Source organism: Rhinolophus hipposideros (assembly GCF_964194185.1).
Source record: "Rhinolophus hipposideros genome assembly, chromosome: 2".
In the NCBI taxonomy this organism is placed as follows: Eukaryota; Metazoa; Chordata; class Mammalia; order Chiroptera; family Rhinolophidae; genus Rhinolophus; species Rhinolophus hipposideros.
The window spans coordinates 65736611-65753044 of NC_138048.1; the positions used below are offsets into that span (position 1 = coordinate 65736611).

The 16434-nt window shown below is 36.2% G+C and overlaps 1 protein-coding gene across 2 annotated transcripts; it reads right to left on the reverse strand.

Annotated features, from left to right (window-relative positions):
• Positions 1 to 1902: 1902 nt before the first annotated feature.
• Positions 1903 to 16397, reverse strand: NDUFB5 (NADH:ubiquinone oxidoreductase subunit B5). Of its 2 annotated transcripts, XM_081024711.1 has the most exons (6): positions 16166 to 16357; positions 9845 to 9933; positions 8761 to 8827; positions 7904 to 7965; positions 6863 to 6969; positions 1903 to 3623 (listed from the first exon to the last, which is right to left on the reverse strand). In XM_081024711.1, exons 1-6 carry the CDS (start codon positions 16287 to 16289, stop codon positions 3503 to 3505), a joined length of 570 nt encoding a protein of 189 aa, XP_080880837.1. In that variant the 5' UTR covers positions 16290 to 16357; the 3' UTR covers positions 1903 to 3502. The 2 variants fall into 2 exon arrangements, with proteins under 2 accessions (XP_080880837.1, XP_080880838.1); XM_081024712.1 differs by lacking the exon at positions 6863 to 6969 and having other exon boundaries at positions 3397 to 3623; positions 16166 to 16397.
• Positions 16398 to 16434: the final 37 nt, after the last annotated feature.

A 16434-nucleotide genomic window follows, 5' to 3' on the forward strand; every position in this document is an offset into this window, starting at 1 on the left:
TACAAATATACATAAATGTACATATACACACAAATATCAGGGGTGCCAAAAAATGTATATACATGGCTTGTATTCATCTTTTGTTATCAGTATATATTGAATATTAAAATGTTAATAGTTTTTCCTTTCTTAAAATGTGTATATTTTTTTGGCACCCAGTATATTAAGAGTTTAATGTATACAGCTTTTTCATTTTTGTGGATTATTTCCTTAAGATAAAATCTCTGGAAATGTGATTATTAGATTAAAAATAGAAACGATCACTACTCTAGGTAGGTTCTGCTCAAATGTTTTCCAGAAAGAAACTCTCTGTTGCATTCTGAAGGGAAATGCTGAATAACTTATGCTTTTAAATAACTAATTAAATATCATGCTAAGTGATATCTTTTAGCAATTAATGTATAATTCGAAAAACAAATAATAATGTGAATTATTTAAGAAAAATTATATTGGATACTTTAGAGGATGCTTATTTCCATATTTCCCAATGTTAAAGGTGCTGCCATCTTAATGAAATACACAAAAATCTTCCAAACTGTAGGCATGTACCTGGAAGATATAATTCATCACATCATGACCAAGTTTTGCCTTTTCACTTCTCCATTTGATTGCATGAAGGAAAGTCTCCATTCGGTACTAGTACATTTTTAACACCACCAATCTCCTTTTAAAATTCTCCCTTTTCAACAAAGAGAGATCCAGGCCTTAGGCTCAGAGCCTTGGGAAGGCAATAGAATCTAGGAAAAATATAATACATAGTTATTGGTAATTCCCTATTAATATGACAAGGGACTGATTTTCTATTTATAGTCATGAAACATCTTTTTAAAAATCTAAGTAGAAAAAGGTCAATTTAAAGAAAATATTAAGTATACATCATAATGTGAAGGCAAAAACAGATGGTTGAAATTAAGGACTGAAATTTGAGAAACATTGATATAAAGAAAGAGACTGAACCCAGGGAATTTACTAACTCCTTGTGATCTCTAGCAGAGTGTATGAGTTTCTCCTGAGAACAGTATGGTTAATTTACATTTCAGAATTTGGTACAGTTGACCTTTTCCATGATTTGAGAGTAATTTTCAAAACACTGCCCATTGACTCTAGTCTACCTGTAACTCCATCCTTCTTTGAATCCAATAAGCCTGAAGCAGCGGCAGTATGGGATATGTAATTTTCTTGAAAAGGAAGTGGACCATTTCTACCTTTAGTTGACAGAGAGCAGACTCTATCACCGATTATTAGTATACAGTATAGTGGGCACTTCACATATATTGGCCTAGTAATCTTCACAACAGCACTGCGGGATGAAGAGCATAATCCCATTTTAGAGACAGGGCTCAAAGCAGTGAAGGAACTTGAACACGAGATAGAAGGGAAGATTAAATAGAAATTTCCTAGTATAGTGTCTGGCACATGTAGCAGGTACTAAATAGCTGGTAGTCATTATTACTGTTATAGTAATTGGAAGCTCAGGATTTAGTCTGAAGTCTGCTCAATTCAAGCCCATTTTTTTTTTTTATAACAAGACACTAGGACCCTATACAATTGCAGAAAAAGAAGAGATAATTTAAAGAACTCAAAACAGTGTTAAATCCATGTGTCATTCACTAACAGATCTTTATTCAGGGCCTACTGTTCCACATATTGTGAAATGGGCCTCCAGTCATTACATGTACCCTAAGGCTAGCTTGGGATCCCGCAGGTTGCCCCACTGCCCTGTTCTTCCCCTATCAAACCCAATGCATATAGTTTCTGATTTAATGTCTGTCGTCTGTGCTAGAGTAAACTCTTCAGTGATGACCACTTTATCCTTAGTATGTATCATAGTGACCAATATATAATGAGCTTAAATATGTGAACTGGAAAAAAGTTTGCATGAAAAATCAGTATAAACACACACACACACACACACACGTTTTATTAATGTTTCCGTCCAAGGGACACTTTCAAATTTAAAACAAAACAAAAAAACCCCCTCCATTTTATATACATGATCCCAGCTATGTTCAAAAGAAAAAGACTGAAGGAAATTTCTCCAATTTCTTTATGGGTGGTGGGATTATCAGTATTTCTTATAACGTCATCATATTTCCTGTTGTTTTCCTTACATCTGTAGTAGTAGAAAGGAGAAAATAAAGTAGAACCTACTGATGCCAAAAAACCTATCAAGTTTAAAGAGTAAAATGTAACATGCAGATGTAGTATCATTTACAGTCACCACTTACAAGACCTCTCTGCTTCCTTTATCCTGACGTTTCTCCTACAAACTGAATGGTTTGTGCAAACAGGGGCTCAGGGACAGCATGCCCTTCACTCAAATCCGTTGGCAGAATTATGCGGTGGTCATTAGGTTCCACAGGAATCTTCAAGACAAAACCGGGAGGTTGCTGGGTGAGGTCGCCCTCTACTGGGAAAATAAGAAAATGCAACCACCCCAAAGGCTGGATTGTAAAGAGCACTTACAGCCCTTTGGGTACTCAAAAGGTATTCGCTGAAAATTATGAATTTTTGAAGCAAAAAGTCACTTTGGAATTTGAAGTGTAAATGTTTATTTTTGTAAATCTTGAGTATGTGTTTAAAATCTCTGAGCCTCAAGTGCTCACCTGTAAAACACAGAAAGTAATAGTACCTGATGAGGTCAACTTTTAAATAATGTGAAAAAATACAGTTATTTAGCACAGTGCTAAACAGTGCAGACAGTAAATGCTTAATAAACAACAGCTATTATTTAAGCTTTTACTCACATTTAATAATCTTTGCAGTAATCATTTTATCTTGTGGAACAACTCCAATGTTTACAAAAAGGATTCTAAAGTATCTTAGAGATTGCACCTAAGAAAAATGCGTGTGTGTGCATGTGCGTGTGTGTGTATGTCTTTCACAAAAATGATAGATGGCTAAAAAACATAAAAATAAACTTTGAGATTTGTTCACTGAAAAACTTTATTAAGGTGTTAATGTTTTATGTAATTGGTTCAATACTTAACATAATTTAAAATTCTGAGTTGTCCCTGAATAATCCAGATGTCAACAAGATAGACATGTATATAAACTACTATATTCTTGATACTTAACATAATGAGACTTCTAACTTCCACTTATCAGACAGGTAAAACATTAACCTTTCAAAGTTTTACCTTTAAGGAGTTCACAAATTCCTAGTTCTCCAAGTTTTGTGGTTTTTTTGTATTTTAAACCTTCTTAAAAGAGGAAGCTGAAATCCCCCATATCAAAAACCTTAACCTGCTTTCACAATGTATACTTATATCAAATCATCACGATATATACTTTAAATATCTTACTACTTTGTCCATTATACCTCATAAATCTGAAAAAAAATTAAAATCACACAAAAAAAGCCTTAATCTGAACCAACATTGAGAAACAGAGCAGTGGAAGAAGATCTTTTATTCACCACAGTGAGCAAAAATACAGAATATATTTATTAATTTATTTTCCCATAAAGAGAATATACTTTGTATTTAGAGAAATAAAAAGATTAGTTGTCGGGACTTGCTTTTGGAGCGTGATCGATAAGCTCCTTATCGATGGTTGGATACTGATACCAGGGACCATCTCCTCTCGCACGCATTAGTCTTCGTACTTCCAGCTCCTGTAACCTGTATCAAGTGAAATAGCAATGTTGTGATTCTAGCATTTCCAATGACAAATTTAATGAGTTATCACCGTAGAGAACAACCACTAGAGTCTATTGCTTTATGTAAAGTGTAACATCCCTCCCCAGCTCCATGTGTACACGTGTATCTGATATACACCTATAAGCAAAATTTGGGACTTGTTTTTGATTTTGATTACCTTGCTTACATAGTTAGTCAACAGATGTTGTTTTTAATCACAAAAACATCAATTGACTTGATAATCAGTTCTCTCCCCTTGTCCCTGCTCTTTGTCTTGACAGATCACTTTCACCTGATTAGTGATAACGCATTTCCTGTCTTCCTGCCTTTTAGATATTAGGAGGGTCACAGAATGCCTAGTATTATGGCCGTATGCTGTGCCAAGTGCTAGGAATCAAAAAATGAACAAGCGTTCTTGAAGGAGCTCACACCCCCTTGTTTATACTGGCTGTGCCTCACCATTGGGACAGAAAACCTCTTGATAGCAGGAATGGTATCTTATTCACCATCACACTGAGCCTGGTCAACATCAGACAATCACTATTTATAAGGAAAATCAGAATTAAGAAAAACACTCTCCAACTGTAAGATCTACTACTTACTTGTCCTCATTGTTCTTCACAAGCAATAATCTAGATTCTATAAAGATACTTTCCTTTTCCACAGCCAAGCCTTTGTGAAAACTATCACACTATCACATTCCTTAAGTAGTCCCTCTCCATAAAACATTGTACTTTCCATTTGTATAGACTCACCAACATTTCATGACTGGAAATATGTCACAGTTAAACAATTCACTTTATTAACCTTAACCAGCTCACTAACCCTATCTAGGAGAGATTATATACCTTTGTGATTGTGTATCTAAGAGAACATATTTATCTTTTATTTAGTATTAAATATCACCCTTTTCCTTTTCTACTCTAGAATGTAATTATCCAAAATGCAAATAATTAAAATATTCATCCAAGGGGGCTGGTGAAACAAACAATGGTTAACCCATATAATGGACTACTATGCACTTGTTCAAAAGAATGAGGAAAATCTATATATAGTAACATGGAAGGAGATGACACATATACTGTTAGTTAAAAAGCAAGGTGAAAAATGAGTGTATAGCATCTTCCCATTTCATTAAAAAACAAAAAGTAATCATTTGTGACTATACATATGCACGCATGCACAAAGTATTAAAAATTTGGAAGACCAAAAATAATAGTTATCTCTAGGGGAGTTAATTATGGGAGATAGTTCCTGTCTATTTTACATCTTTCTTTATGCTGCAGTTTTTCAAATACCTAAACATATACTGCTTAGAAACTGTAGGTACTACCAATTCCATGCTCACACTGGCACCTTTCCTTTGGGCGCCAGAATTCAGGGTTTTGTTTTTGTTTTTACCTTGTTTTGTTTTGAAACTGTTTAGGATCTCTATATGTCTAAGGAGTTCTGGGATCCGGTTAAAAGTTTTAATTGGAACTCAAAGGTATATGTCTGAAGTTCAAAAAAGTCCAATGTTCCTAAGGATGAGACATATTGCTGATCCATGCTCTTAAATACTTAATGACAGTTCTATGGTAACTATATATACAAGTAATTCCATATCTAAAAAACAAGAAAATAATCTGTTCTTTTAACCATTTAAATATTTTTCAATATCATAGTAATTTTTATAAATTATCAAGATTAAACCAGGATGAACAGATAGCAGATCAACGGGACCAAGAGTAGGGGATGGGGATTGACTAGAAGAAACAGGAAAGAGGCCTATTAGGTGACCGAAATGACCTTGATTGTGATGGTTTCCCAGCTATACATTTTTGTGAAAAACCCACTGAACTTAATGGGTGCATTTGATTGTATGTAAACCTCACTCCAAATGCCAAAATAAATCTCAGATAGGATCAAATTTAAAAGTAGCAAAAAGAAACATGAGTGACCATTTAAAAAAATAATTTTGTATACATTTACTTATTTAATGACTATCAGGGACCTACACATAACACAAAATCCCAGAAGCTAAAGAAAAAAGACTGACAAACCTGACAATAATTAAATAAGTACATACAAAGTTACTAAAGCACAGGTACATAGTAGTGCTCAAAACATATTAGCTACTACTACATTTTTGTTATCTGAAACATAAAAACACTTCTATGTTACAAAACAGTCTACATTGTAAAAAGACAAATGATAAGCCAGGAAAACATCTATAAGAAAACCCAACATTTAATTAATGTACAGAATTAGTAGAAAAATGGGCAATTTACAGAAAAAGAAAGACAAACAACCAATAGATTTATGAAAAAATACTCAACTTTAAACAAAAATTACAGAAGTGAAATGATGTGATAACATTTTTCAACTATTTTATCAGCAAAAATGTTTAGGTTTGATAAATTCAATTACTGGAAAAGGTACGGAGAAACAGAAATTGTCATGTATTGGTGACAGAAAAAACAACTAGCACAATTTTTTGGAAGAATTAGCAATACACATCTAAAATTTAAAACATAACATTTGACTTATCAAATGTTAGGAATTTATATTCCACACACATTGAATATGCAAAAATATATGAGATATTCACCACAGCACTGTGTATAATATCAAAAAACTTGGAAAGAACCTAACTGAGGTACCGACAATAAGAAGCTGGTTAAAAAATTAAGGCATATCCACCTAGTGAAATATATGATACAGCCATTGAAAAGAATGAGGTATATGCTATTACAGAAAGATCACCAAGATATATTTAAATGAAATGAAGACAAGGAACAGAACACTGTTTATAAGAGGATTCCATTTGTGTTAATATATTTTTAAATGATATATAAAATATATATATTTTTAATACATGAAATTCTTTCTGGAACGTATATAAGAAATCATTAAATAGTGGTCAACTCTAAGGATGAGACTGGGTGCAAGGAGGAAAAGAAATTGGGAGAGGGGAGGTAAGAAGAAAGGCCTGCCTTGCTCTTTAAAAAGTAGGATATTTTAAAAAAGAATTCCTTTTCATTTGACAGATATTATCACCTAACAGTTTCCTAGTCTCTAGTTCAGTCTCCACTCTAAACAGGCTAATAATTTTCTCCCCATCTTCATTCTTTTACATACAGCATCCTATAGTGTTGAAATAATTTTATTAAATTTTTTCTTTTGATTCGAAACCAAAGTAAAGGATTTTCTTCCCTGCCCTCTCCCCTGCCCCTTTTTACCGCAATTCAGCCTTTTCAGCTTCAATTTGAAGGATAGCCATCGTTCTTTCATAATTCTTTTCAGGACTATCATAGAAAGTTCGGGCAATCCATCTTGATATAGGATGCTACAAGAGAAAATTTGTTTAAAATTAGTTTCTGAACGGTATTTTGCTTTTCCAGTTTACTATGCTTTAAAATGACCATCTCAGGTAATCCAATAACTCTTACTATGTGCCAACTACTTTATACATATTTTAAATAATTTTAATCCATTAGATAGATATTATTTTTGTTCCCATTTTATAGATGAGCAAATTGCACATAGTTATACAGTCACGAAGTGACAGCATGTGGACTCACACCAGGTCTGTCTGACTCTAACTAATTGTATGGCTTATCTTAAGATTTAATAATGAAGCACTTCTTTCCTAAAATGTAATTCATTCAGATAATAAAACATGATAAAATATACTCTAATCAAGGCCACTCGCTACAACACTTGTAAAAACAAGTAACAGAATTAATTTGAAGTTTTGGTAGCAGTGACAGTGTGATAGAATGACTAACAAAGTGAAAGCTCTGGAGTCAAGACTGCCTGGTTTCAAATACTGGCCCTATCTCTTGGACAGGTGACTTAATCTCTTTTAAACCCCAGTTTCCTCGTCTCTAAAGTGGGAATAAGTTTCCTTTACATGGAATGAGACATTTATAAAACACCATTGTGCCTCCTACACAGTAGGTGCTCAATAAATGATAGCTAGCACAAGTATTGGTAAAATCTTTCCTATGGCATTGAACTTGGGATAAATTCGGTCTCTTATTATGCTAGGTTGAGAACACACCGCACTCATCCTTTACAAAACCATAAAGCTTAAAACAATAAAACAATGCAGAAAATTACCAAAAGAAGTTGCTTGTAAAAAGTGAGCACAAAATGTATTCATTTACTTGGTATCAAAACTTGAATATAAAACCGTATCTTAATTGCTGAATTAAGACATTAACAAAGGTATACACAAGACATTTAACAGAAAGTAACTTTTGGTGATTTATACCAACCTTGAAATATTCCCAGTGTTCTGGGATATAGCCTTCTGGAATTTCTGCTAACTCAGCTTCACCTAATAAGAGAAAATAGTGATGTTCAACTTTAGTATCAGGATTGTATAATAGCACATCTTCCCTATTTTAGTAAGAAAACTTCTTGTGGCTTCAAAGGGACCTTTTATTTGTATCAATGAAGATATCTAATATTTTAAATTCACTTCAATCTGATTGCAAATCCATTCATTAGAAATTTTTTATTAATAGATGTCTTCTATATATAAAGCATTGTTACAGGCATTATATGAGTTTCCCACTTTGTTCTTATGTACTATAACAAGATACTCATATAATAAAAGACATATTATTCCCTCTGGTTTTCCTATATCAAATAGACAAAACATTTTAGGATTCAAGATGTTGAAAGTACTCTAAGCAGAATTCCCCATGAAAATCTAATGTTTACTGCTATTTACAATTCCATTCATATTTAGATTATAATTTTATATGTTCTAGGATGGATTAAAAAAACTCAGCCGCTCTTCCACTTCCTTCTCTTTCTCTTTTCCTTATTCTGTCTTGTCAAAATTGTTTCTGGGAATGAGGAGGAGGAGAAAGATAAGGCTTTCTGAACCTTTTTTGAGTGCCCACTATAGAATCAGTGACCTCAAGGTTTTGAAAGGGAAAAAAAGATGTTTAAAAAATACCATTGTACACTATTATGTATTAAGATTTGGTTATTTTACAATAAACTCTCATGCTTCTGTTTATTTTATTATTTAAAGAGCTTTTCCTTATCCACAATTTCTTTTTCTTATTAATGTACATAGGTTTTTAAAATTTACCAATTTGGTCAGGAGGGAGGGACTTACCAATGAATATATTCACCAGAGTTATGCCAATTACTACTGGAACCCCAGTCAACAAAACGTAGAATTTCTGTTATGATTGAAAAAAAAAAAAAAGTTTTCATACAACCACTTCCTCTCTTTCTCCACCTTTAAACTGTCCTCATTACATGATTTCCTTATAGTTCTTGTAAAATAAGCTTGCCAAATTGGAGATGCAGTATCAAATTATTTATTTCCGTGATTTTCTTTTGCTCTAGCTTTTAGATGCCTATATTTGGCACAAAAAATGAAAGAAAAAAGATTAATTGTTCAAGTATAATACAATATATATTATTGGTCATTTTTTGGTTAAAGCAATGTAACGAAAGTTAGACATTTTTGTATTAAGAAAAAAAGCATAAAAATTTCAAGGTGTTTTCAACCACTGTATAAAGTTTGAGTTGGTCATCACTAGAAAAGTGGGAGCTCAAAGCATGACAAAGCAAGAAAAGATCTAGAGGGCAGCTCAACCTCAAATGGTGGATCACAGCTTTAGGAACAGAGAGTCCAGACAATCTTCCATCCTCTAAGCCTCTACGTTTCATTATAAAATCCTGAGTTGAAAATGTATAGTTAGTATCCTGCTTTACTCTGAAATCAGTGTTCCTGAACAACATAGAAATAAAAAAATCATATCCCAAAATAAGGGCATTCCTTATTTAAAGAAATACTTCAATGAGTTCTTTGGTAATTTAAAGGGTATTTTAGTAATACAAATAATTATCCCCAAATGAGTCTGTTTTCAAAGTTTTATAATTTATAGATGGGGTGGGCAGGGAACACAGATTATATTTCAAAATTCCATTATCTTGAGGAGAAAGAAATGGCTCAATTTTTACCTCCAATAAGCATAAACCCTTTTTTTGAAGTAAAAAAGGTTAACTAATTTAAAAAAAAACTCAGTAACAAATCAGATCTTACTATACAACCTCAATATCTTCTGAGTAAATAAGTATGAATTTACAAAATAAAATATTTTATAAAAAGAAAGATGTTCCCTAAGTAAGCCAAAAAGTTCTTCTTATTTATATGAAAAGAGTTTAGTTCAACAAAATTTTTAACTCACCAGTAAACTCAGAAAACGCTTGTCATAGAATCCAGAAGGTTTGATGATAAACAATCTTTTCCCATGGTCTCCACTGTGTCGCACAGGAGCTAGAAATATAAATTACCCTGTTTTACACAAGTTTCGTATCGTAAAGTGTTATATTCTGAAATAAAGCCAGATTATAAGAAAATGTACATGTATAAATGTCTAATATGAATTAAGATAAAAATGCATGCTTCTTTATTAAGTACTAAAGGCAGGGTAGATAGGATATCTTTAAACAGATTGATGTACTGTTCTAAACTACAGCTTTCCTCATTTTTATTCAATGTTAAAGAAATATCTAAAAAATTCTTTGAATTTGTTTTAACAGCAGACAGGAAGGTCAGCTTGGTAGGCTATTTTGTTTACCTCTGCATCAAATATTTGCTAATGTTGCAAAAGAAATAAATTTAATTTAAATTATGCCATTCCATATGAGGCAATAAACACTAGAACTTGCTGCAAAACAGATGGAAAGATATTTATTCAACATATATTCAGAAGGAATTTGAACTTGTTACAAAAGTAAACACTGCATATCTTGATAAAATCCTTTTGTAAGCCATTTCTGGTTTTGAATATCCTCCTCTTCAAATCTTCCCCCAAATGGCATTTAATCAAACCTCGCTGGAGAAGTGAGGCAAAGTTTCACTCCTGGATCTTCTTTTTACACTATTTCCCTACCTTGGAAGTCTGGAAGGATTACACAGGCACTCTAAACCCATTCTGCTGGAAGCAGGAAAGGCTATTACTGAGACACGGAGGGTTACTGTGTAACTGCATTCTGTATCCTTTGTTCAAGCTTAAGTGTATGAAATGTCCTCCCCTCTCCTGGAATCTGTTCTTTAGACCCAGATGACATCTTATCCTCCAAGAAACCAACATTCTTCCCAACCAGATGATATCTCTCCTACCTTTGAATTGCTGTATATTCTAGGGAGGTGTATAACTGCTTTCACTGCCCCCAGTGAAATATAAAAGTCTTGAAGGCAGAAAACATCTTCTTAGTTTTGGTATCACCTGCAGCAGCTTGCAATGAATTTAAGAGTTAATTCACAAAAGAATTAGAAGCTGGCATGAATTTACTAAGTACAATTCATACTACTAAGACTTAAAACAACAAGATAAGAAAATTTGACAAACTAGGTATGTATTTCAGCAAACCATTTGAAAGACGTGGAATTTTGTGTGGACTAGATTTTAAAAAGTGGGCTGGATAATAGTATAAACCACTCATGAATTAAAAAAAATATTTAAGTACTGATTATTTGCAGGTCCTATGCAAGGCCTACAGTCTAAAGAGGGCTGTGGATCCTGCTGGAAGAGACACTAAACAAATACATAAACATAATTACAAATTCATAGGACAACAAAGGAAAGAAACAGGATGCAGTGTCAGAAAAGAGCAGGCCCAGAAGTAAAGTTCTTATTTAGACAGGATGGTGAGAAAGAGAGGTGTGAGCAAGGCACATTCCAAGCTGAGAGAAATAGCAAGTTAAATGATTTGAAATGGGTAATTGATTGACTGATCACACCCAAAAGGCGCTGATCACTTAATGCAGTAACCTGCCAAAGAGTTCTCTTCAGAGCCCTGTAGGGTCAAACGATTTCTAGGAAGGGCCTGAATGAAGACATTCCTGACATGACACAGAGCTACTGCTACAGAGTGGCTACTACACTGATGATGAAATGGGATCCCCCAAAAATCATCATACACATTTACAAAGGACTGAATCTAAAAGGGTTAAATATACGTGGAAAGTCCTGCCTGAAACCCCCAAAAGTTTACTGGCTCACAAACTTAGTTAAGACTCATTGGTGAAATGTGGTTATCAAAAAAAGCCAAGGGTAATTTGATCTTAATTCGATGTCCTAGAGATACAGGGTCAAAACAGGAGGAGCCTCCCAACCCCATTTCCTACCTGTATCTCCAGAAGTGTGTCTGTCCCAGACAGAGCACAGTTTTAAAGGAGCAATCTGGAACACACCTCAACTTAAGCAACCACGATGAAAAACAACCTAGAAACTGACATACTGAAACTAAAAGAACTGAAGCTGATTGGCCCACAAAAAAGAAGTATGGGTAGAGACCAGATAAGGGTCTTTAAGCAGCTGAAGGGCTATCCCACGACCAAGAGCTTACACTATTCTGTATTAACCTGAAAGGAAAAACTAGGATCAGTGCGTGAAAGAGTAATTTCAAGCTTAATACAAGGGAGAAGTTTCCAACAATTTAATGGTTGAAAACAAAATTGGACCAACTCCCCATTTCCTCATTATGATGTTATTCAAGTATCAATAATGGGATGTAAAGGATTAGCATGCCATGGCGGGTTGGCCTGGAGGATTTCTAAGGTCCTTTCCCTCAAAGATCTGAATATACGGCCTCTCAGAAGAAAAAGGCATTCCTCACCAACTCATCAGTCTCAATGGTTTCCTTCCAGTTCCAAGAACTCCTTCCTGCCTTTCGGATTTTGCAGGTACTTTCCTCTTTGCCTGGAAGCTTTTCCCCAGGTTCTTTGGCTGAGTCTGCAGCGTGCACACTCAATAGGGCTAAGATCAAATGTCACCTATTCAAAGCGTCTTCTCTGACTACCTTATACGAAGCTGGCCTCTCACTTATTCTTCACAATACCATCTGGTTGCAGACAAACCTTGTTTTATTGCACCTCACTTGAACACACCTCACAGATGTGTGTTTGACAAATCGAAGACAAGACCCTCCACCAGCAGAAAGATTATGCCTCGCTTTATTGAGATACTTGTTTCATTGCAGTGGTCTGGAACCGAAACTGCAATCTCTGAGGTATGCCAATATTTCTTTAGGACAATGAGTACTAAGCTTAATTATTATACTTTGTTAAAGTCCATCAGGTCAGGACGTGTCTTATTCTGTACTGTTATAATATCTCTAGTATCCTTTAGGATTTGTCACATGGTAGACACTCTATAAATATGGTTTAATTTGCAATTCTTGAGTAAATTAAATGTTGGTAGGGGATGGTTCCTTAGTCTCTGAAAGTAAATCTACTCTGAAGAGACAGTAAAATTCCAACTTTTCTCTTCAATTAGACAGACAGGCATGTGCGCCCACACGTGCACAAATGCCACATGGAGAGAAAGACATAAAGATTCAACTATGTGGTTTTAGGAACACTGATTACGAATGACATTTTAAATAAATGTGGAAAACGCAGAAATGTGGAAAAAAAACTATGGAAGACTGGTCTAGTTGCATTCTAATAATATTAATGCAGTTTTAATGTGAACTGCTTGCTTTCTTTATATAAAATTACCCTATTGTTAAACAATTACTCATGGCATTAAATGAACTAGAAAACACTGTTATTACCATTAACTGTTTTAAAGTATACTTCATAGCACTAAACTCTTAAAATATTCTGAGCCTTCATGATTTGTGGTTGATGTAGGAAAGCCATCTGCTTACAATCTAAACATATTAGGGGGAATATTGCCTACAAACAGGTGACTGCCAAGATTTCAGGAACTCAGACCTTCCAGCCACGAAAATACACATCTTCCATCACTCTCTAAAGCCTGGAATTTCTCAATAAGTATCCATTAATTACATGGAACTTAGGTTTCAATAACAATTTTTAAACACAAATAATCTAGGGAATGTTATGATTTTGATAATTGTGATCTCTGTGAGGATCAAATAAGATACTGTAGGATACTTTCGTACCTCCAAGACAACAATCATTTTCTTTCCCAGGCTATTCCCAGTGAACCACCAACTCAATTACCGTGTTTCCCCCAAAATAAGACCTAACCGGAAAATAAGCCCTGGCATGGTTTTTCAGGATGACATCCCCTGAACATAAATAAGCCCTAATGCGTCTTTTGGAGCAAAAATTAAGACCCCGTCTTATTTTCGGGGAAACCATGGTAGCCAGGCTAAAAATCTCTGTCATCTTCCTTACATCCACCCCCTTATTCAACAGTTGTCAAGGCCTCTTGATTCTAAGACTCAAACTTCCCATTTCTTTCCATGCCCTCCTTACCTCACTGGCCTAAGTAATCAACATCCCCTCCAAGCCATGCAACATTCAGAAGCATCTTCCTAAAACACACAACTGGCACAGGCGAGTCTTTTGCTAAAACATTCTCTGCTGCCTACAAAATAGTTAAGATACTTTGACTTTGTGTTGAGCCCCTGCCCTCCCCAATTTGGTCCCAACTTTCTTTTTTTTAAGCCTTCTCTCTCAACAGCTAAGTATCGTAAGAGCCCCATATTCAGAAATATCAGAAAACATATCCTTTACTTTTCCACCTGTAATTGTACCTGTTAAAACTATCCCCAGAATCCAGTTAAAATGCTCTATCTTCCATGTCTGAATTAACTCCACACCACTTTGTTTATATAATCATTTTAATACTCTTCTTAGTTTTCTAAAACCAAAATATGCACATCAGTCTTCAACATTAAAGTTCCCTGCAGCTGAGGGGAGGACTTAATTTCATGCCTGGAATCCCTTGATATTTGACATTTAATAAATTGGGCCTACCCCGTGGCTCAGGTGGTTGGAGCACCTGTGCTCCTAACGTCAAAGGTCGCAGGTTCGATTCCCACATGGGCCAGTGAACTGTGCCCTCTACAGCTAAGATTGTGAACAATGGCTCTCCCTGGTGCTGGGCTGCTGTGAGCAGCCTGAGATCAGAGTGAGTGGCTGGCAGCCATCGACTGCCAAAGGGCGACCGACTGCCTCAGCTGGTGGGGAGTGCAAGGCTCACAATACCAGCATGGGCCAGGGAGCTGCATCCTACACAACTAGACTGAGAAAAAACGGCTGGAACCGGAGTAGGGCGGGTGGGGAGAAGGGGGAAAAATAATCAAATTAAACAGAGAGAATACTTTTATGTATTCTGAGATTTACACTGAGGGTAAATGAAGATAACGTGACAGTACTAGACATTTAAGAAAGACGCAGCCACAGTACCCTGTAAAAGGCTAATGCTGAGTGCTATAAATTTTCCCCACTCACTCTTCAGAACTACTTTATGAAGTAGGTTAAAATGATCGTATTCTCTCTCTCTCTCTCTCTCTCTCTCTCTCTCTCTCTCTCTCTCTCTCTCCAGTTCTTATGGTAAGAGACAAGTTCATTTCAAAACAACATTTCTAGAAATATACAAAACTATGTAGAAATACATTTCAGAGTTCTAAATACATGTCAATGGGAAAGAGATTAGTTTATAATCTCAACAGAAAGACACTTGTCATGAAAAAAAAAATTTTTTTTAAGATAAAGAAATACAGGTTCCAAGCAATTGTCTTCCATTTAGCTTCCAAGATGTGATGACTCAAGGTCACACTGCTTACTAAACTCTGGAGCTAGGATTTGAACCTAGTCCGCTAACTCCAGAAAAACAAAACAAGGCAAGGTTCTGTACTCTGCTGGAGCTCACATTCTCACCAGGGCAGTCAGAAACAGTAATATAACAGATTAAAACCTTTCAGTGCCCAGTGACAGATAAGCTTCACATGCAAAATACCTCTGAAAGCAGGTACACAGCTGAAACACAGTAACCTTCAGCACAGCTATTAGATACTTTCCTGCTCTGGGTGGAAAGGACACAGGTGACCTGAACTCCAAGAAAGGGAACAGTGTGTAAAGCGGATCTGGCAGTGAATTTGTCGCTCAGTTTATCTACAGCCAGGAATGATTAAATACTATTCCAGGGAGTATTTGAAGAAGAGGATAGCTGTAATCAGAAATGGCTTACAAATGGGATTTTTATCGAGGAATGTTAGCAAAGTCGTTCTGTAACAGGTTGAGATTCGCGCTGGGTATTTGTTGAATACCACGGATCCTTTCCATCACATTTCCAGCAAGTCCCCACACGGAATGCCTCATCATGAGCCTCTCCACCTGTGTGCACATTACTGAGTATCAGCGCGCTCCTCAGCAACAGGACTTCCCATCGGTGGGACGAGAACCTGGCGCAGGGGGAAAGTACACGCGACCTGGTGCCTGAGAGACGTGGGGCTCGCTCTGTGCCACGCTCAGCTTCATCCCGCAAATTCCGTAGTACCACTGGGATGGCCGCGTGGGAAAGTGTTTCACAAATGGTACTAATCATTTAAACGCGACCCATCTGCGTACTTCAGGAAGACCCTCAATCTCCTCACACAGCTCGTGCTCCATCTCTCCTCTCAAGCCCCAAGCCCGTCATTTCTCCCGGTCCCCTCCGGGTCCCACCAAGGTCACGGGGAAGAGTCCTCTACCCCTCACCCCGCTTCCCCTGACAGCGCGTGCTTCCTGAGCCAGCACCCACCGACAGTCTTCGGAACGCCTCGCGTGAGAAAGCCCCCGAATCCAAGTCGAGTGCCAAGGCGACGGCCAGACAGAGCTGCCACCGCAGTGACCGAAACCCGCTGCAGTAAACTCATGGACGCCATGGCTACTGCGCCGACAGGAAGGGCGGGGGGAGGACGGGAGCCGAGAGAGTCAATTTACCAACAAGAACGAAGGCGGAAGGCGGCCATGTTGAGTGAGGGCAAAGGCTGTTCCTGTTCTTTCCGTCCGGTCTCCGTGAGACATGGG